The following is a 21,886-nucleotide window of genomic DNA, read 5'->3' on the forward strand; positions in this document are numbered from 1 at the left end:
TGTATGCAGAAGGTCAGCCTCGTGTGATGTAAGATGCCTAGGAAACACCTCTGGCTGCATCTGTAAGGACATTTCCAGAGACGCTTAACTGAAGAGAGAGAGGTACCCTGAATGCGGTGAGTGACACCTTCCCGTGGGCTAGGGCTCTGGAGTGGACAAAATGGAGAAGGAAAGAGCCAACCAAGCCAGTGTCATCTTTCTGCTTCCTAACTGGGATGTGACTAACCGTCTTATGCTCCTGCCACCATGCCTCACCTACCATGGGCCACTGTACCCTCCAACTAGTAGCCAAAATAAATTCTTCTTTCCCTAAAACTGGCTCTGACCTGCATTTTGTCATGGCAGTAAGAAAACTAACCGATAGTGAAAGTAACACAATGTTTTCTTATTAACTGGGCTCATGGGAGACAGTTCAGGAAAACAAAACAAAACAAAACACCTAATATTAGCAACAATGTGTTCACAACAGAGAGTACTTCATTAGAAAGGCACTTTGGGTATAGGGATAGGCAGACATGAGCCCTGTGTTCCCTTCCAGGAATCCACATGAGAGAAAGAGAGAACCCATTCTATAGATTTGCCCTTTGACCTCCACCTGCAGGTCAGGGTGTGCATACATGCTGGAACCTCCACACAGTAAAGAAATACACACACTGACAAGAGGACACTTAGGAAAGAGTACTATACTACTTGAGAGCGGACTTGAACCAGCTGTGGGTTGTAAGTTCTAGAGAAGCCACTAAAAACAGTAAAAATGGAAGGGTGTTATTTTAAAGGAGAGGATAAGAAGCAGAAAAAAATGCTCAGTTAAAATTACAAATGAGCTAGGCATTGGTGGCACACGCCTTTAATCCCAGCACTTGGGAGGCAGAGGCAGGCTGTGAGTTCGAGGCCAGCCTGGTCTACAAAGTGAGTCCAGGGCAGCCCAGACTAACACAGAGTGACCCTATCTTGAAAAACCAAAATAAATAAATAAATAAAATAAAATTATAAATGAAAGAATTATGGAAGAGGGGCATAGGGGCAGGAGCAACATACAGAAATAAGAAACACAGGTGGCTATCAACCTGCATCATCGGTAACCACTCTGAAAAGCAATGTTCCAAGTCTACCACCGGAAAGACAGAGACAGTCAGAACATCAGCATAGAGCAAAGCCCAACCAACTATCTGCAGGCTAGAAGCCACTGTAGTTTTTTGTATAGATGTATTTATTTTTGTTCTATGTGTATGAGTGTTTTGGCTGCCATGCATGCACTTGTATGTGGGGTATCCCAGGAGGTCAGAAGAGGGCATCTGATCCCCTGATCCTGGGGTATAGATGATTGTGAGCTGCCAATGGGGTGTTAGGGGCCAAGCCTGGGTCACTGGCAAGAGTGATAAACACTCTTAACCACTGAGCCTACTGGGTCTCAAACACAAAAGAAATCTACTTTAAACGAAAATGCACATATAGATTAAACATAAAGGGAGGGGTGAGGCATGGGGACTCTTGCCTTCAACCCGGGCACTCTGGAGGCAGAGGAAGGGCGTGAAGATGCTGAAGCTGTGAAATGCAGGATGCGATCTTGCCTCACTATTCTCCCCAAAGGAAGAAAAGGGGTGTAAAAAGATACACTATGGCAAGGCTAATCAAAAGAACATGAGGATTGCTGCGTTGTTATTCCAGATAAAGCACACTCTGGAGTAAAGAAAGTTATTGGGATGGGAGGGGTGGGTAGGAACTCCATTAGGGAGGAATAAATACTCAAGACGTCATAATCTTCAGTAAACACAGAACACCAAACTGCACTCACCGATAACTCACAGAACTCCAGATGGAAACACCACTGCAGTAGAAACTGTAACAGCAGGACGGAAGTCAGCACAAACACAGGTGAGCTCAGCAGCATCACCAGTGGCCCAGGGGGGACAACACCCTCAACCCCAGCAGATGCTCACCGTCCACAAGCTCACATGCAGACTAGACCCAGAGTGACCTCATTCTGGACCATCAGACACACTCAGCAGACAGTAGAGAAGAAAAGCCTTTCAACATCTTCCTTCAGACCGCAGTGGAATTAAATGAGAAACTGGCAAAAGGCACATTTCTAAATAAGAACCCAATCAAACCCTAGGGCCTTTTATGCTGGTTCTGTGCTGCTTGTAGGTGCCACACCTACTTTGTGAAGTGGCAGCTGGGAAGACCACAGCTACAAAGGCCTCTGGGATGCACAGGGCTTACAGTGAAGCAGGTCAGACTCCAGTTTGCCAGGGAACCAACCGATGCACCAGATACCCGCACCAGTGGAAACCAAGGGCAGGGGTGCAACTATTTTTCTCAAGCAGGGGACGGTGTGTCTCCGGCTCCTAGAGAAACAGCCTGCTACCTAAGCTGAGCATGCCTCCCACAGAGCAAGGACACAGTCCCAGTTCCAAAGCTCTGACTGTCCCACCACACTCTGGCCCTCCAGAGGGGAGTTTTCCTTCTTTATGGTACACAGAGGGAGTGCTGAATGCGCACAATCCCATCTCTGTCTTTGGAAAGCTAAAGAGGCAACAGTATGTTTTGATTAATATCGCATGAAGACAGACGGGGAAATACCAGTTCTATGAAGACACGCGCTTTCTTTGGCTCTCACAGTTATATCCCCAACCTTATTTTACCCACACCACTTCAACAAAACATCAACATGAAAGCCTGCGTTCAGTCGCAGGGTTCTAATGTTTCTCATTCATCATTATGAAACCAAGGATAACTTTATAACTATTTGTATGCAGCTATTACATGTAGAAGAAGTTATCATTAACTATAAAAATTATGTAAAAACCAGATTTTTCTTTTAAATTGAGTGTGTTACTTAGTTATTTTTAACTAAGAATTCAAAATGGGCAAAAGATCTGAATAGATTCTTCCTTTAAAAAAAAATGAATACAGGTGGTAAGCAAGCATATGAAATGATTCTAACATCACTGTTATTAAGGAACTTCAAATTATAAGAAAACATATGAGCAGTATATGATCACATCCCTTTTGGAAAGGCCAAAAATCTCAGGCTCCTGAGGAGCCACAGGAATGCTCCTTGCTTCTGTTGGGAATGTAACATTCCAGAATAAAATGAAAACACATCCACACACAAACAAATCACCTGTATCCATAACTGCCAACAGTTTGGCAGCAAGGAGCACGCCTCTGGGAGCTGCAGGGACAGGTGATCTGTGTCACATCAAGAAAATGCACACTACTTACATTTTTATTTATTATTATTATTATTATTATTATTATTATTATTATTATTATTATTATTATTTCAAGACAGGATCTCTCTGTGTTAGCCTTGGCTGTCCTGGACTCACTCTGTAGAACTCACAGTGATACACCTGCCTCTGCCTCCCGAATGCTGGGACTAAAGGCGTGCGCCACCATGCCTGGCCACTACTTGCATTTTTAAATACAAGCTTCTAAATCATAAGATGGCCTGAGGGAAACCTAAATGCCTAGTGCCAAGTGAAAGATGGAGGCCTAGTCCATGACAGCAGCTATATGAGTTCTGAAACCAGCAAAATGACAGAGACAGCAAGAAGATGGGCAGCTGCCAGGATTTGGGCTAAGAAAATGTCAGGCACACGTCACCCATTTGTCCCCATCCCCAAAGTGCAAGCCAGAAGTGAGCACCAGTGGAAAGTGCTGTGGTTTGCTGACTGTGAGGGTGGTTATAAACAGGGGCAGGGAACAACCTTTACCCTCTGCTTCATTTTGCTGTGGCACTAAAGGTCCTCTCAAAAGAGAATTAAATGTTTTACTGCTTTAAAACTTATTTTAAAGGTTTAAAAAGGCAAAAAATATTATTTTTCAAGAGCTTTGAGAGAGAGAGAGAGAGACAGAGAGAGAGACAGAGAGAAAGAGAGAGACAGAGAGAGAGAGAGAGAGAGAGAGAGAGGGAGAGGGAGAGAGAGAGAGAGGGAGAGAGAGAGAGAGAGAGAGAGACAGAGAGACAGAGAGAAAGAGAGAGAGAGAAAGGGAGAGAGAGAGAGAGAGACAGAGAGAGAGACAGAGAGAAAGAGAGAGAGAGAGAGAGAGAGAGAGAGAGAGAGAGGGAGAGAGAAAGGGAGAGAGACAGAGATGTTTGCCACGGGTCAGTTTTATCTAAGCTTCCCCGACTTGTTTTTCAGAATTGCCCACTATTTACACACGGCTTTGCACTGTTGATCTTCAACACGTATCATAATTTCTCCAGACCCATTCCTTTTCATATCTTTCCCTAACATTCTGTAAGAAGTTCTCAACTATCTTTATATCATCAACTCAGTTCCCTGTAAGGTAGATTCTGTTCTTGACTAAGAACAATTCCACGCTGGAGTTGCTTCTTCTATTTTTGCCATCGCACTTTTGATCCTACATAGAAAATTGACCCCTCATGTGTGTGTACATGTTATATGCTGTTTGTATGATGCATATGTGTGTACATATATACGTAGGCTCACAGTCAGGGTCTTTCCTTGACTGCTGTCTCATTTTCTTAGGAGATGGTGTCTTTTAAGGAAATGGTCTTGTCGGGCTGGCTGGCCAACTAGCTTCAGGGACCTGTCTCTGCACTCCACGCCAAAGGCAGGGTTGTGAGCGTACACCGTTAGCCTTTACCTCTCATGCCAATTCTAGAGATCTAAATTCTCGTCCTTGTGACCACAACCGAGTGATCCTCCCTGCCCATTACCTCCCCCCACCCCATTTTTAAAAAATATTTATTTATTTATTTACTATTATGTACACAGTGCTCTGCCTACATGTACACTGGCAGGCCAGAAAAGGGCATCAGGTTACCATCTAGATGGTTGTGAGCCACCATGTGGTTGCTGGAAATTGAACTCAGGACCTCTGGAAGAGCAGCCAGTGCTCTTAACCTCTGAGCCATCTCTCCAGCCCCCCTCCTCCCCTTTTAATCTCCTGGTACATGGCATCCCTAGTTACTGAATTTTATCTGAGGCCAAGATATGTCATGCTAAGACTCAGGGGAACACTGGGGAAGAAGGAGAAGAAAGATTGTACAAGCCAAAGGATGAGGAAGTCTTCTGTCAGACTGTGTCTCCTAGTAATAACAGAAGCTCTACCCACGAAGTCTCATCAATGTGACTGCCCAAATGTGAGTGGAACAAGGACACCACCAACAGATAGGCCAATGTGGGTGAGGGGAAAGCCCACAGGCCTCAGGCCTACGCAAAGAACTGGAGGCAACTGAGGAAAGCTGAGTCTGGGAGAAATAGTCTTCCCCGAGGAAGAGCACACCCATTAGTTATCCAGTACTGAATGGTCAGCCCTGAAAACAGACATACAGGTAACATTATAGAGACCAAGCACAGTGTATTTAGGTGTTGGGGGCTATATACACACACATATACACATATACATATTTGCATGTGACAACAATCAATTTAAAAAGTGGCATGAGTTAGAAAGCTATCAAGGAGAAGTATATGGGAAAGACTGGAGGGAGAAAGAGGAAGGGATACATGATATAATGATAGCTTCAAAAATAAAAAAAAATCAGAAAAAGCAAAAAGAATGATTATTATGAATTAAAAATAATACACATTAAACTTAATTATGTGTATGACCTTGACTTGTGGGAGGGATTTTCTAAATTACTTTAACCTATCCTTATAGCATTTGGTAAAAGTTGTAAACAAAGACTGTTATAACCCTCAACCCTCAAAAAAAAAGAGAACAGATTCTCAATTGGCTAAGCAGACATACAATAGATAAGGTATATATCATGTGCAATGAGCAGGAGAGAGAAGGGCACTTCAGACACGCCACACTGGCTTGGGATTTGCCAAATGGCCAGCCTGCCGCAGTGACGCTGGGATCTGAAGCATTTGCATTTCTCTGCTTGGTTTTCACAAAATGGCAGCCTGAGAGACAGAGGAGTCATTTCTTTAAAAATCCCTCAATGTTTCTAATCTCAGAGAGAAATTCTGAATGTCATGTGAACACAAGGTCAATGCCACCTGCACAGTTGGCTATAAAAGTCAATAGACAAGGCAAGAAAGCCACAAAGAACAGATATCTTGTGAGCAAAGCGTCAGCTTCTTCAAAACTGCATAGGAAGCTGAGGATACAGCTTAGTGGCAAATTGCTTGGCTAGCATGACAAGCCCGGCATGGTACCCCGTGTGTGCATGCGCACATGTACACACGCTTGTGTACACACACACACACACACACACACACACACACACACACAGAGCTTACACACAGTAGGAACACAATGTATTTGTAGAAGCAAGTTTTCTAATATTTGGATCTAAATATAGTTTACGCAGGTTTAGCTTTCTTAGGGACCCAAACTGACACAAAGGCGTGTGAAGAGATGTAGTGTATACAACAGCACTAGGAGTGGTATACGACTCATTATGTGTTACACTGTGTGTGTGTGTGTGTGTGTGTGTGTGTGTGTGTGTGTGTGTGTTGGGGGGTATAGTAGATAGGAACAGAACAGTAATGTGTGCAGTGAGTGACATCATCCCACAGGTATAGGATCCCAGTTCTTAGAATTAGCACCTCTCTCTCTCTCTCTCTCTCAAAAAGGGAAAGGTTTTCTTTGGTGATCTCCACAGCTAACAGTTTAAGTGCCTCCCAATAGGTAGATGGTAGATGGTACAGACAGTAACTCTGGTAGTATTAAAAAGGAAACAAGACAAAACATTTAATACCACAGGCCTTGAGGCTCAGTCTCAATTCCCACCTGACCCTGGGGCCTACAGTGTCTTCTTTGGAACTCAGTTGTCCTAAAGCACCTCACAAAAGTGAAGACCAAGTCACCGTTGCTTACAGCATCAGGTCTCCCATGACAGTCCGTGCCTCCCTCTTCTGGTCACTCTCACAGCCCTGAGTCTGAGCTCATCATGGACTCACTAATGGGGACATTTTGATTGACTAGAGCACCACCAGCAGGGTTTTAAGAAAGCTGAACAATACTGACAATCCCTAAGGACTCTTCAGCCCATCCCAGGAGAGCAGAGCAGGGGAATCTGGTACCCGGCAAATCTCCACTCTGTTGGCAGCCTCCTCCATCTCCTCCCTGAGGGCATCAGCTTTGGCACCCGCAGGCTGAAGGCTGCTGGAAAGCCCTGAAGACTTGGAAGTCTGCTGCCACCTGACGGGAAAACAGGAGAGAAAGACAATGTGTGTGAGACAGATGATGGAGCCCCCGGGGTATGGCGGAGTGCTGAGGAAATACCTGGCCTCAAGCTGCTAGCCAGGAGGAGTGACCAGGAGATACCAGGGCCACCATGGTAGAGAAGCTCACCTTTCCACAATAGAACCCAGTGAAGCTGAGGAGCAGGCGACCCTACCCACAGGACCAGCATCCTACAGTTTGCCACCATGTCCTCTATGACTTTCTACATGCTAAAGGCAAATGGCAGTCCCCGTTGCTGTCCTCTTTTCACTGACGAATCATAATTGTTGACATTTATGAAGCACACGTGACCAGCTGGTATAAGTACAAGATGCAGCACGCTCAACTCAAACTAACATACCAATCATCCCATCCAGTTTTTGCTAAGAGAAACTTACTCAGGCTCACCAAAGTAATACCAATGTATTCCATGTTTCAAAATTAGCAACACTGCCTTTCAGTGTGGTCTCTGCCCTTCAGTTAAGTTCCCCATAGGCTCCTCGCCTTCGAATGCACCCAGGTGGCTGAAGCCAACAATGGATATGAGGGGAAAAGGAAACACTAATAAATAGGATTAAAGGAAACACTAATAGAATTAAAAGCCAATCCGAAGGTAAAAACCTGCACTGGTAAGCCTGGAACAGCATCATATCGACATTTAGTTAACACCTTTGTATTTCCATAAAAACTTATCATTTCAGGGAGAACCCTGGCCTCCTGAGGAAAACACTGAGGAAACAGAGGGAGAAGTGTGGACACTTCCCTCCGGGGAAGAGAGAAGGAACAGAATGGCCCTGCAAGAAGAAAGGGCTCGCCAGGGTTCCTCTTGTGCTAAGTCTGAGACCTCACCAGCTCACAGGGACCAGAGGTAGGAGAAAGGACAGGAACGGTCCTCGCCCACTGGCTCTTTTATCTTTGCCAGGAGAGACAGCTATTTCTAGCCTGTGAGAAGCACAGCAGGGCAGCCAGGATGACAAATGGCAGCCAAGGCAGACTGCAGTCTGAGAAATCAGGAAGATGAAGGGTTGGGGAAACGGGGGGGGGGGGGGGGGTGCTGGCTGCCTTGCCCAAGATGATCTGAGGAGCCCAGGTAGGAGTGTGGTCATGGGTTGCCAGGTATTTCAGCTGACAAAGAGAACTGAGAAATCTTCCTGGGAGGTCCTCTGATGAACTGTGACAAGATGAAACAGCTTCTTTTCAATACAGTATCAGCACAGACCAAACAAGGACCTTCCCCGAATCCCTAGATCACATCTGCAGCCTGACAACTGAGGGATACAAAGGCCAGGACAGGATCCTCTGCTGCCCTAGTCCTGAGTTAAAATCTAATCAGCAGCAAGCTAACTGGTAGCTCTGCTGGGCTTCTCTTTCTCTTGTTATTTGCAGAAAAACACAAGAATGTGGGGCTGTAGGATTCAAGGACGGGGGCGGGGGGGGGGCATTTAATAGCAGAAAGTCACAAAGTGAAGGAAGGCATCTTAGCCCTTCAGAATGCAACATGGGAAACCATTGTACAGAGGCTCTGAGATCTTGAGCTGGCTAGAGGCAGCAGGGACGACACAGCCCTGGGAACCACGCTGACTCCAAGATAAGAATTTAGAGAAATTCGAAAAGTGAGTATTTTAAGCGATTTCTCTAAGCTAAAGCAGTAAGAGGGGCCCAGCAGGAATCTCGGAATGACTCTTCCTTTAGAGGTGTGCTCTATGCAAATGATCCATTTGTGGGTTGACTGGAACCTTCTAGAAGCAACTATTTAAATAAAAGCATTAAAGTACTGAGGGATTTGGGTCACATAAAATAAGGGGCATCGTAATTTATATGAGACAGCAAATACACCTCTGTGTTGATTACAGGGTCAAGATATGATCCACCATCTGACCAGGATACCTAATAACCAGTTGATGGGTGCATTATGTGTATGTGGGTGGGGGCGCAGGGCAGGGGGCGGGAGCCTGAAGAGACGGCTGAGTGGTTAAGGGGGCTTACTACTCTATCTCAGAACCGCAGTTCAGACTTCAATGCTCACATCAGTTTTCTCTCAGTACACTTAGATGTATTTCACTGACTTGAAACAGACAGGACAGAATTGATTAACCAGTGCCAAATGCATGTGTTCGATTCAACCCTCATTAAACACTAAATAAGTAAGATGGATCTGACAGATTTGCTAGCGTTGTACTGAAATTCAAAGATCTGGTCATGGAAGCGCATTGATCAAGATGTGCTGAGTGAGGACAGATGAAAACGACTTCGTAGCGGGCTCCATGAGGAAGCAGTGAGGTACAGTATCGCTCACGGGCAGCAGACAGACTGATGAAAGCCTTGAAGGCCAGATGCAGGCCATCACCCACCCTAAGGAAGGCAGCTGAGTCTGACTGGAGAAACAGTGCTGGCTTGGTGGGAATTCTGAGAACCAGTTCCCTCATGGGGGTAGTTTGTGAGCCCTGCTATTCAATATTACTCTGGAATCCAGTGTGAATTTCACGGCTGTATCCCGACAGCTGCTCCTCGCTGACTAAGTGTGCAGCTTGAAGGAAAAAAGGCAGGAAGCAGCGGTTGGCTGGCTGCTTGATGTGGCTTTCAGCAAAGTCCTACATGGCAGATGAGCCCGGCTGCATGCAGCGACTCAAAAGCAAGGGCTGAAGGGCAAGCACGTTTGCTGAGGATGTCACCTCATCCTAAAGGCCATCACCTGAACTGACTGGAGAGTGGGTGGCTTGAGGGTTCGGGCCAGCCCTCTCACTGAAGAAGAGTCATGAAGAAAAGCCAGCTGAGATTGGGAGGGGCCTGAGCTACCTACAAGACCTGCCAAGAGACCTTCTATTCTCTAATTCACAACACAAAATGGGTGACAGAAAGCCACCAATGAGATAAAGAAGATACATTGCATTTAAAAGAAGATAGTCTATAAGGGCCATTTTTTTTTTGTATTTGTTTTGTCTTGCTTTGTTTTTGTTTGTTTTTGTTGTTGTTGTTGTTGTTGTTTTTGTCTAAAATACAAACGTAACAGCAGGTTTGTTTGCTGTAGCTTGAAGGTAAAATGTCCTCTGCAGGCTCCTGTTTGTAGAGTTGGTCCCCAGCTGGTGATGCCATTTTGGGAAGTTATGGAACCCTCTGGACATGGGGCTAAGCTGGCAGAAATGTGACTGTAAAGGCAGGAATAAAAATTTATTGGGCCTTCCGTCTAGCCAAGCTCTGCCTCCTGACTAGAATGTGGTGTGCCCAGCTGCCTCAAACGCCTACCCTGTCAGCTGCCAGCTGTTCCAGCCACGACACCTTCCCATCACAGTGGGCTGTATTCCCTGAACTGTGAACCAAAGTACCCTCCCCCGTTAAGATCTTTCTGCCAGGTGTCGCTGGCCGTGGATGAGAAAATGACGACTACGGAGTCCAAGCTGAAATCTGTGAGCACAGAGACTGGAAAGGGGGAATTACAGATTTCCTCAGCAGATTCAAATCCGTCACAGGATGCTCTGAGGTGTGACACTGTGCTCATCATGGATGAGAGGCTCTACTGACCCTTCCTCGGGCTTTTGGAATGTACACATTGCTTTATATCACTAAGCAAGCCTAGCCTCAGCCATGACGTGGCGACTTACCCCCGCCCTCCTAAAAAGACTAAACAAAACTCAGCGAGATAACAGTGATGTGCTTCCACACTAACATTCCACTCTGTGCAGTGAGTCTGCACTTTCCTTGTAGAAGCGAAGAAGACTTCAGGGTGAATAACCAGGGTTTAAAAACAACAACAACAAAACAAAACTCCAAACCTGGACACATGCCGTCCAACACATGACAGCAAAGAGCAGTCAGCAGGGCTCCAATCAACTTCCATGACTCTAAGCTGACACCCGAATACTTGTGCCATGGGATGGCCTTGTGTGCAGTATTGAGGCACCGTGGTAACAGCAATCCCAAACTACGCCTGCACCCTGCTCTCTGCTTCTGAGTACAGGGCACAGAGGGAGCCATAGTCAGAGGGAGCCATAGAGTCATATCTGCATTATGTCCCTGCCCTGGCATACTAATCACTTTTGGCTGCTTGATAAAATATCATTAAAAGTGATTTCTGAATGGAAGTGTCTTTTTGGGCTTACAGCTCCTGGGGGAGAGTCCATAATTCTGGGGAGGCATGGCACTGAACAGGAAGCTGAGAAGCCACGTCTTTGACCACATGCAGAAAGCAAACCAGAAACGGGGAGGGGCTGTAAACTCCAAACCCACCCTCAGTGATTTGCCTCCTGCAGCCAGGCTCCATCACCCAAAGGTTCCGTTACCTCCCTACGCAGTGCCACCAACCGACAACTAGGTATTCAATACCGGCTGCACAGGGGACAGTTTTTATTTTAACCACTCCCCGCAGTCTCCCATGAAGGGAGGTGCGGCTCACAGCCTTCCACAGCCAACAGGAGAGGAACGCCAACGATACCGAACTTGTTTCCAGTCTTTTGTCTTCAAGCTCACCTGATCACTTGTAGCGAAAGGCATTTGCTTCCAACTTCAAGCCAGGCCATGACATTTCTTTCTAAAACTTATTTTGAAAAAGTCATTCGTGGGGCCTGGGGTTTGGTATATGTATCAACTAAAGAAACTTCCCTGCTGATCTGTCCTGTGCTGTGTCTGGTCAGGGGTGACCACATGTACCTTCTAGCCATCCAGCTGTAGTCTCTCCCTCCCCCACCCCCAGGACAACGGCATTTTATAGCACGGAGCTTGGTGTTGAAAAGCACTTGGGAAGCATAAGGGCACACGTTTCCTTACTTGATGCTCACGATACCTCCACAGATGACAATGGCTATCACCCCCTGTGCATAGGTTAGGAAATACATTCTAAGCAGTGACTCAGCCAAGGTCACAGGTTTACAAGACACCATACCTGGATCTTGTTTCTTGACTTCTGTGCCCTAAAGTAGGTTCCTAATCCTAAATCTCTCTGCACAAGCTTTCTGGTTGTGCTTATTTCATGAAAAGCAAACTAAGATGACAAAAGACTTATGGTAGAAACAACTAGTTCCTTCCACATTGATGTGTGTGACTTTTTCCTTCCAATTACATTTGTGAAAGCACATGTGTGCGCGCGCACACGTCCGCACACACACACACACACACACACACACACACACACACACACACACACACACACACACGTATGCCCACACAGAGCACTTTAAGAATAAAAGGCAAATATGTACTACGTCCACATGTAACAGCCACAGGCAACATCAGGGCCTCTGGTGTTGGCCTGCTGAAACTGCAGATCATTTGTAGGCCCAGAGTCCAGAACAGCCTTGAAGGACCTTTACAGGATGGCCACAGCAGGGACCCTCAGTCGACACCATCACTTCAGTAGCTGACACATATGCAGAGCTAGAGATGCTCTCCTTGTCGCACACACGTCATTTCTCTCTCCTGTCCCCTGGTTCTCACGCCCACTCTTTCCTAAGTCAGGTACCCTCTTCCTATACCCCAAACACAGCACCTTGGGGCTTCTGCTCAGACAGGTTGCCCACCTCGTTGCCTCCTTCTGGCTGTACAAGACTCAGACCAAGTAACATCTACTCAAAACACATTCTTCTGGTTTTCTCCAACTGATACTGATGCCTCTTCCTCCATCTTTCCTTTCCAAACTATACCCAGTGGTGCATTTCTTTTTTTCTTAAAGGCATGGCTGTCTAAAATTGTTCCCTTCACCAGAGTCTACCTTCAAACTCAACTGAAGCTTTCAGGAGGCCAGGGAAGCCATGTTTCTGGTCATTGCTGTTATGTCAGGTGCCTGGTACACACAAGATATTAAGAAAAACTTAATGAGTGAGAATCCAGCCCCCACACACACAGACCTACACAATCCCGCCCCCACGCCCCACCCACAAATATCATGGTCCTGACGACGACGACGACACTGAGAAGAAAACAAAGAAACTCTACCTGGTCCGCGAGGAATCCATGTCGAGCACCAGCTTTGCTAAGTGTTTCCTCTGCTTTTGAATATTTGGGATTTCCACCTGTGGTTCCAGAAGAGGGGGGACACAGTCAAAGCCAAGGGCAGAGTTAACATTCGGAGAGCGAAGCTCCCAAAGAATGGTTGAAGAGTCGCTGGCAGTCACCTGTAAGTTCGCTTGAAGTCTCCTGGCCCTTGTTTTCAGAGCAAAGCCTTTTCTGCTTTGTCACTGTCTTGAGTCTAATCAGCAATGAGTAGGAATCATGGTTCACGCATACAAGTTGGTGTCAAGCTAAGTGCAATTATCTTGTACAGCTACTGCTTTCCTGCCTCCCCTGCCCCTGAGTGTGTGTGTGTGTGTGTGTGTGTGTGTGTGTTGTGTGTGTGTTGTGTGTGTGTTGTGTGTATGTGTGTGTGTGTGAAAACCCACCTGAGATCCGTTGTCGCCCGAATTTCTAGGATGCGATACAGCGTAGTCACCCCACGCTGCCCGCTGCATTCTAGACCGTACTCATCTTACATAAATGGAACTTTGTACCCTTGACCAGCAACAGATGAAACACTCAACTCCTTCCCTGAGCTGCAGCCGTCTTCTCTTCCCTAGACAGTCTGCAGGCCCCTCATCACCTAGGACCACTTCTGTGTATCTCTGCTTGCCTGGGCATGGCCACACTCCTGACCTTAGCCAAACCAGAAACAAACAAATAATGAGGTGGGGGAGGGGAGGGGGTGGGGAGGAAGACCTCAAGACTTCTGTGTCTGTGTCCCCATGGAAACAAGGGACAAAAGCAAGACAAAGGAAGATCGTGCCACCAATTAGGTGCTAGCGAGTCAAAGAACAGCTGTAACACCTAACTCCAATGAACGGCTGAGCTCAGAGAAGCCACGGCCTTAGCAGAGCCGAGATGCTAACGGGTGCCTCCAGTTAGCGTACAGTTTATATTTATAGAAACAAAGGAGGCATGTTAGCATATTTATAAAAATAACGCAAGATTTCCCACAGTCAGCAGTGAATAACTCGGCCTCCGTGGAGCTCTCCGTAAGGACGTCTTCCATATTGGTTGTGTGTGGATGCTCTTTTTATATTTTCCTTTCTAAAAATGACTTCCTTGAAGATTTCCAGTGCAGGATTTTGGTTCTGGGCCCAGCAAAAGTAGGGCAGGATGTGAGAATTAAAAAGGAAAATTGGCTATGAATTGAACTAAAATCATCTTGGGGCTATGGTTTTTTGTTTTGTTTTGTTTTTTTTTTTTTTTTTTTTTTTTTTACACAAGGGTAAAATGTGAGAAAAACCTAGTGCTCCGTGAGGCACTTTCCACTCACTTGGCTAAGCCAGGCTGAGGGATGTGCCGAGTGCACTGGCTCCCAAAGGCAAGATGCATCCGCAGAGCCTGAGGTGGGGTTGGGGTGTCAAAGGGCTGCTCGAGTCTCAGTAAGGGGTCTGGAATTTAGTGCTGGGTCCCCCTAACTTCTGGGGTTGTTTCTGGCGTTGGCCAGAGCCCCAGGCACCTGTGAGGAGCCGGTGCCTCTAGTGAGTGTTCCTGGCTAGGGGAAGATAGGAATTGAGGGCAATGGTTAATTGATTCCATCCACAGGATGGGATGCCAGGGCTAACAGCTGTTCTATGCTGAGATGTCAAAGCACCATGTCAGTTTACTCTTTGATCGTCTTTAGGAACATAAGTAATTATTTATTCATAGTTTTTGTCTCAGAAAGACTACAGAGAGACCAGGACACACTGTAGGTGATCTAGAGATGAAACCAGAGGTGAACTGGGCAATATTATAAAGCTTCTAAAACATCTAGTCTTTTAAATTTAAATGAGCAGAAGATAAGGAGTGTTAAATCTGAGTCCCCCAAGTTGCACTAATAACCTTGCTCCGTGTGTGTCATGGCCGAAGAAGGCTAGGGGCCACCACACAACACAGCCACAAAAGGTTCCACCATTGCCGGGGTCTCCTACGCAGAGCAGCTGTTAGCTTTTGTATGGCGAGTGAAATACAACTGAAGGATCCACAGTGGAAGGCCCATAATGACCCCAGCCACCTCTTGTCTCACTGGATAAAGCTGCACAAGCTGGGGGTTAGGACAACTGCCACACAGACTTTAAGATAGCTTTTTAGTAAAATAGTTTAATTTAGAATCTTGAGAAATCCACGAAGAAAAGGACATGAACCAGGAGGCATTAAGATGCTCTGGCATCAGCTCCCTAGACTCCTCAGGAAGACGCTGCCATCCATGCCACTGGAGATGGGCAGGAAAGGGGATGCTGGGAGGCACAGGGTTGATGGAAGTCGGGACTTGGGTTAGAGACGGAGGTGATGCTGCTGGCTCTGTATGTTTGTCCACCCAAAGGTGAACAGAGAAGTCAGTGGGGGAGGGGAAGAGGCTGAAAGCTCTACCATACTTGGAATCTTGACCATGGTGTGGTCATGATCCTCCCTGATGCAAACAAGGTTCAGCGACTGGGGAGAGGGAAGGAAACCGTGGAAGGCTGGAAGTAGAGGGAATGCTTCTGTCCGGGGCCTAGCCTCATCCAGTGTCTCACCTCTGCTAGCAGGAACAGGGGCTCGATCACATCCCTCTCCACTTGCAGCTCAAAGTGGATCAGCTCCTGAGCTAGCTTGTCCTCTGTCTCTCCACAGAGCTTCAGCATCTTCCTGCAAGCAATGGGAGAAAGGCATCCTGAACGTCCTGGACCACCACATTGCAGAGTCATACTCCATCACTCCTGGCTTGATAAATGTCCCAAGTCAGTGTCAATAACCAGTTTGTTCCTATGGCTACCAGTGACCAAGTTGTTCCCATTGTCTCCATGTCTGAAGTTATCACCTGTCTCAAACATTACTGAGTGCCAGGGACAGCAGGGGCTCACGAGAACCATGAGAGATGTGGAGAAAACAGACTCACACAAGCCAAGTCCTCCGGCACAGGGATTCAGCTGTTTCGTGCTCTCCTCTGGAATCCCGGGAGAGACCAGCTAAGATGGAGCCACTAACCCACCACACCCTCAAACAAACCACCCAGAACTCAATTCTGATAGGACCTCACCAAGAGGAAATACTTACTCCTAAGTGCTGAAAACCTACTCAGTCGATGGTGAGTAGGGGCCAGAGGGCCACCCCACAAGTTGCTCAGTGCTGACCGAATGACAGATGACATAATCAAGAGAAAGTTAGCCCACTTTCTAAGAAGAGAGACTATTTTAAAAGTGTATATACATTTTACTGTGTAAGGGACTATCTTCCTTACACAGTACAATGCTCCCTGAAACTCAGGTAAGTTCTGAATGTCAATGAAAGTACAAGCAGATACAACGTATTCCCAGCTTATAGACGGCTTCCTCTAGTGTCATGTGCTCACACAGCATGTGATACTGCCACTTGGCTAAACATGTTTCCACCTGTTGGTTCTATATGCGATTTATCTTGCAAATTGCCTTTCTCCCAGCGCAGGACTGACCCCAGCGACTGACACATGCCCAGTGCAGACCTACTACTACTGGGCTGCCTTGGCTCCACTTGCTTTTCACATGTGGCTATTTTTAGGGCTTCTCCGTGTTTGCTTATGCACAATTCATCATTTTGTCATGTAGAGTTCTTTTTTTCATAAACATGTCTACGTCCGTGTATTAAGCTTTCCCATGATCAAAAGCTTTTAGTGACCACATATGCACTGCTGTGGTATATATACATATTCTACACCTGCATACATACACATGCGTGTGTGGCCTCTTCTGGCATGTTTGAGAGTCTCCACTGCTCTATAACCCCGATGAATCAGCAGGCAAGCCTTGTTTCCTGTCAAACTGCCGAGTCTATACGCCATCTCTTTCAGGAAGTCTCTGGAGTGCTCCTCACACCCTCGGCTCCTTCTGAACTGGGATCTAGTTATTAGAATGTATTTGCAATCATTTACATATTCATGTATCTGGAGGGCTCTGAGTCTCTTCCTGTTGTTTATTGGAAATGTGAACTCCCAGCTTGTGGTTTTTATCTTGGTGCCTTTTAAAGGGCGCTTTTAGCCCAGCTTTCTGATACTTTCCTTCATATTGCATTGGCTACTTCTTAGTTTGTAAAATGTTAAACATTAGCTGTCAACTCTCTAACTACGGAAAATATGGTTTGTGCTTATATTTCCTCGTTCTCTATTTAAATTAGTAGATGTTTACTATTTATATTTTGACTATATATTTCAGGCTGTACACTCCCATCCAAAAATTCAACCTTACTTTTTAAAAAAAAATAATTATTCTTTTAGTTTCTGTTGTCTATGGGTGTTTCCCTGTTCTGTTCATGAAATGTGCCGTGCCTGTGGAGGCCGGAAGAGGGCATCAGACTCCCTGGAACTAGAGTTACAGACCGTTATAAACTGCCATGTTGATGCTGGGAATTAAGTCTGCACCCTCCAAGAGAGCAGCCAGTGAGTGCTCTTAACCACTGAGCCATCTCTACAACCTCCCCAAATCCAAACTTTTAAAAGTTGGAGTGTTTGGAGCATTTCAGACTTCAGATTTCTTTGTATTAAAAATACTTAACCTCGAAAAAGCTGTGTAACTATTCTAAAACCATAAAAATCCCTAACTATACAAACTTTGGTCTCGAGCATTAGAGAGAAGGTCTATTCTGCCTGTTCTGGACTTAAGCAGCAGTCAGTGTGTCCTGAGCACCAGGCTCTGCACTTGCTTTCCCTAGGAATGAACCACACAGCTCAGTTTTCTTGCTTTCTGTGTGTGCCTGACTGAGCCCCAAACACTGGTGACTTTTCCAATTGGCTCGGCACCAAACACTTGATGTGTATGCACCACGCCTTCTTGAACTCAATTCCCCTGCACATGTGCCACCCTGGGTCACAGCTGTTTTCCTGGGGTCTTCCTCCAGCATTACTGGGGTTTGCCACAGCCCTGCCCTGTGTCTTTCACCCTGCATCTACCTCGCTTTTGTTCACCCTCCTCAGGAAGTGAAGTCACGTGTTAGGGCCAGTCCTTACTTTCTTCTCCACACGCCCATGGGCTGGGCCTTGGGTACCATGTTGAAAAGTCTCTTTCTGTTTTGAAGGCTGTTTTAACTTGCTGGCATCCTTTGTTGCTTTTTGTGGGTCTGGAGGTGTTGTGATTCAGGTTCTTCACGATGGTATAATGCTTATTTCCAGGAGGATGTGCAGTTTCTGCTCTACCTCAGTTTCAGATTAATGTTGTTTTTTTCCCCCACTGTTCTAGGAGCTCAGCAGGCTCTTTCAGTTAGGAACTCAAACTCTTCCATCTGAAAAATGCTTTCCGATTAATCCTTTTTATTATCATTACAATTTCTTCCTCTCTTTCTTACAACCCCTATTATTTACGCATGACTTCCGGAGCTGGTCCTGTAACTTTCCAAGTCTGTCTATGTGCCGGGTCTTTGTCTTCGTGCTTGACTTTCTGGATGATTTCCCCCAAATCATCTTCCACTGAGAATTCTGCATCTGCAGTCATTTGTTTTCATTTCTTCCAATTTGCTGTGGATTTCTGAATGTTCCTGCCTGCTAAGAAACATCTCATACCAATATCCTCCTGATTTCATGGCTTCCCCTTAAAAACATACCCAACAGTTCACCAAGCCTTCTCTGCCCACCCCAGCTTGAGGTCTTTCAAATTGCATTTCTCTCCTGCATGGACTGAGGTGAGACTTTCTTCAGATGCTTGCGGGGAAATCCAGGGCCTGCTCTGTTTGAGGGTGGGGATGGCATGGGAGGCAGGCGAGGCAGCCCGCTGAATGCTCTGGCTGAGCCAGGGGTACTCTCTGCCTCTAACATCCTCACAGCCTTCCTTAGGTCCTTCCTTGGACTCTCTCAGCTTCTCCAGGAAAAGACTTCTTTCTACTTTCTTCCCAGGAGGAATAAAGCCTGGAGCTATAGGGCTGAGGGGTATGCCCAGCAATCCCAGGTTCTCCTCTTTGGTGGCTGGTACTGCTGTACGTGCTGTGACTAGAGTTCAGTATTTCAAAAGTATTTCTGCTTATCCCCCATGGAGAGCTGTATGGGGGTGGGGGGGGGGGTGAGGATAGAAATCTCCTGCAGGTGTGAACTGTGAAAGCTCTGGATTCCTGGGTACCTGGAAGACTTGAAATCCCCATTTGTTATTTTAATAACCCATTCCACCTCAAGACCCATGATTGCAGAGGCCGTGGTTCCATCACTCTTGAGCATAAGAAAGTCCTTGCTGTATAGTATGTCAAACCTTGGAGTATAGACTGCTGGTGTTGGGGGCCGAAGGGGGGGGGCAGCAGTTATTATACTGGGATGTACCAAGTAAGTTCCTTACTTGTTACCATTGTCTTTACAGTGCTGAGTATCAAATGAGAAACGTCACCATGTGTGGTAGGCAAGCGTGCCACACACTGAGCCGCGTCCAGCCTGTTCTCAGTTACCGCTACGGCTGAAAGCTCACAAAATTATGGCACTGGTGTCTTTTTCTTTTTTCTTGCCAACATTGCAAGGTTTATTTTACATCACAAAGGAAAACAAAAATGGCTGTGTTATGGCTATAGGGATTCTGGAAGGAAGCAAGAGCATCAGGTAGCCAGCCTGTCTCCCTATAAACCCTGTGGCGTCACTGTGCAGAGTTCATGTTTGCATGCCTACGATGTTCTCCATTTATACAGTGTACTCTGTGCCATCTCCATCTGTGACGACTGAGGACACACAAAGTGAGTGCCACCGCCTCCTCTGTTAGCTATTTTCCTCATTGCTTTGATCAAGTACCTCGTGTGAAACACCTTCACGTTTGGGCTGGAAAGGCTCCACATCCTGGTGGGGCAGGCAGGCAGCTCAGGGCTCTCAGGCAGAAGCAGCACCAGTTGTTGCTTGTTCATATCTCAGCACAAGCAGGGAGACAAGACAAGAGCGGCGCCTGCTACAATGCTCAAGGCGCGCCTGGACAGTGTCTCTTCCTTTAGCTAGACCCAACCTCCCAAAGGTTCACAAACCAGAAGCCACCAGATGGGGGAGAGCCAATGTTCGAACACATGAGCCCGCGTGGGACATTTTCCATCCGAACCACGGTTCCTTCACCCACTGCTTCTGATCTACCGTCTCCTCTGCGGACAGGTTTTACTTTCCGTCTCCTGTCTGTTTCTATTCCTGCCCATGTGTGCATCGGTAGTTCTTTTCAAGGTTGTCCCCTTGAAGGCATCACAGATCTCTTATGGTCTCAAGCTGTGTGGCCCAGGCAGGTCTGGAAATCATGAGGTACCTCAGACTGTCCTCTAACTTGCATCAATCCTCCTGCCTCAGGCTGGTGAGTGCTGAGATTACAGGTGTGAACCACCACACCTGGCTTCAAATTCTCTTTGCTTGTCTAACACACACACAGACACACACACATACACACACACACACACAGACACACACACACACACACACACACACACACAGAGACACACACACACACACTACAAATTTAAAGGTAATATATCCTACCTTCATTTCAAATAATAGAAGATCTGAAAACAGTGCTCCCTCCCCAGTGCCTCCTGTTGTTACTAATGGTTGAGTTTTACCAGGCGTATTTTCTTACCCACCAAATTAATCATTCTTACACTGTTGCTTTATTAATTTAATGCTTGTATTTTGTTTACACTGAAGGATAGTGCAATAAGCCTCCCAGATCATGCCACTTTGGCATAAGAATTATTTTGAGGTGAAGGCAAATTAAAAAAAAAATCAAAAGTGGGGTCTTTCTCCCACCACATCTAAATGCAAGAAATAGATTTACAAACAGTAAATTCCACCTCCTCTTCCTACCTGGAAGAGCAGAAATTACTCACCAGATGCCTCCAGACCCCAAGACAGAACCTCGGGAACCCACGTGGTAATTTTTGCCATCTACTCCTGCCTTCTGTTCCTACCCATATTTTCCTTCCCACAATCTGCCACCCAAGAAACTCCTCTCCCTTGGTCCTGTCATCGCTTCTCACACCGCTACTCTTTTGTCAGAATGCTGCACAAGCCCACGTCCTTTCACCCGGTTACTCACTGCTGAACTAACTACTCCATGTGCATGCCTTACACATGCCAGGGGAAAGTGTCTGCTCTCCTAGTCAGCTGTTGATCTTTTTTTTTTTAAGATTTATTTATTATTATGCACACAGTATTCTGCCTGAATGTACACCTGCAGGCCAGAAGGGGTCATTAGATCACATTATAGATGGTTGTGAGCCACCATGTGGTTGCTGGGAATTGAACCCAGGACCTCTGGAAGAGCAGCCAGGGCTCCTAACCGCTGAGCCATCTCTCCAGCCCTCAGCTGTTGATCTTAATCACAGGGCCTGGCCCAGGTGCTTAGGAAGACGAGGGGGAAATAAATCTTTTCCTCCCTTACAACGCTGAGACTTCAAGTTCTTCTGAGTTACTCACACTTTGCTGTTTTCCTCTGGACATTGTCCGTCTCATCAGACCTCAGCCTATTCAATATGCAAACCTCCCAGTTTGCTCGGCAAGTATTAACTCTATGCCTGAAAAAAAAATCCCTTTATTCTTAGATAATGGCTTCATTCAGCATAGAAGTCCAGTTTTCTTGAAATCTTACTCGGTACCTGAACACATCCTCTACCATTCCCTCGCATTTATTTAGCTCAGATGGTCTGCTGTTGGTTTAATGCTCTTAGAGGCGGTCATCTTTTTCCTTTGGCTGACTTTAAATCATGAATATCTTGGTAGAGATTACAGAACTTTTAATGCTCCTTCATTTTAGAGACTTGTTTGTCTTCTCATCTGTAGCTGAGAAGCATCAACTGCAAACCTCCCTTCTTCCCTTTC

General features: G+C 46.2%; 1 protein-coding gene across 5 annotated transcripts in view; it reads right to left on the minus strand.

Moving 5' to 3' along the window:
- Arhgap44 (Rho GTPase activating protein 44) overlaps nt 1-21,886 on the minus strand; it is a 157,172-nt gene that overhangs the window by 41,996 nt on the left and 93,290 nt on the right. For all 5 annotated transcript variants that reach the window (XM_051168217.1, XM_051168214.1, XM_051168216.1 and 2 more), the window contains exons 5-7: nt 15,642-15,753; nt 13,081-13,157; nt 7,014-7,131 (exon numbers count right to left, since the gene is read on the minus strand). In XM_051168217.1, the coding sequence (XP_051024174.1) occupies nt 7,014-7,131; nt 13,081-13,157; nt 15,642-15,753 (307 nt within the window). The remainder of the gene's footprint in view (nt 1-7,013; nt 7,132-13,080; nt 13,158-15,641; nt 15,754-21,886) is intronic.

Source organism: Acomys russatus, chromosome 25 (assembly GCF_903995435.1).
Source record: "Acomys russatus chromosome 25, mAcoRus1.1, whole genome shotgun sequence".
NCBI classification, from domain to species: Eukaryota; Metazoa; Chordata; class Mammalia; order Rodentia; family Muridae; genus Acomys; species Acomys russatus.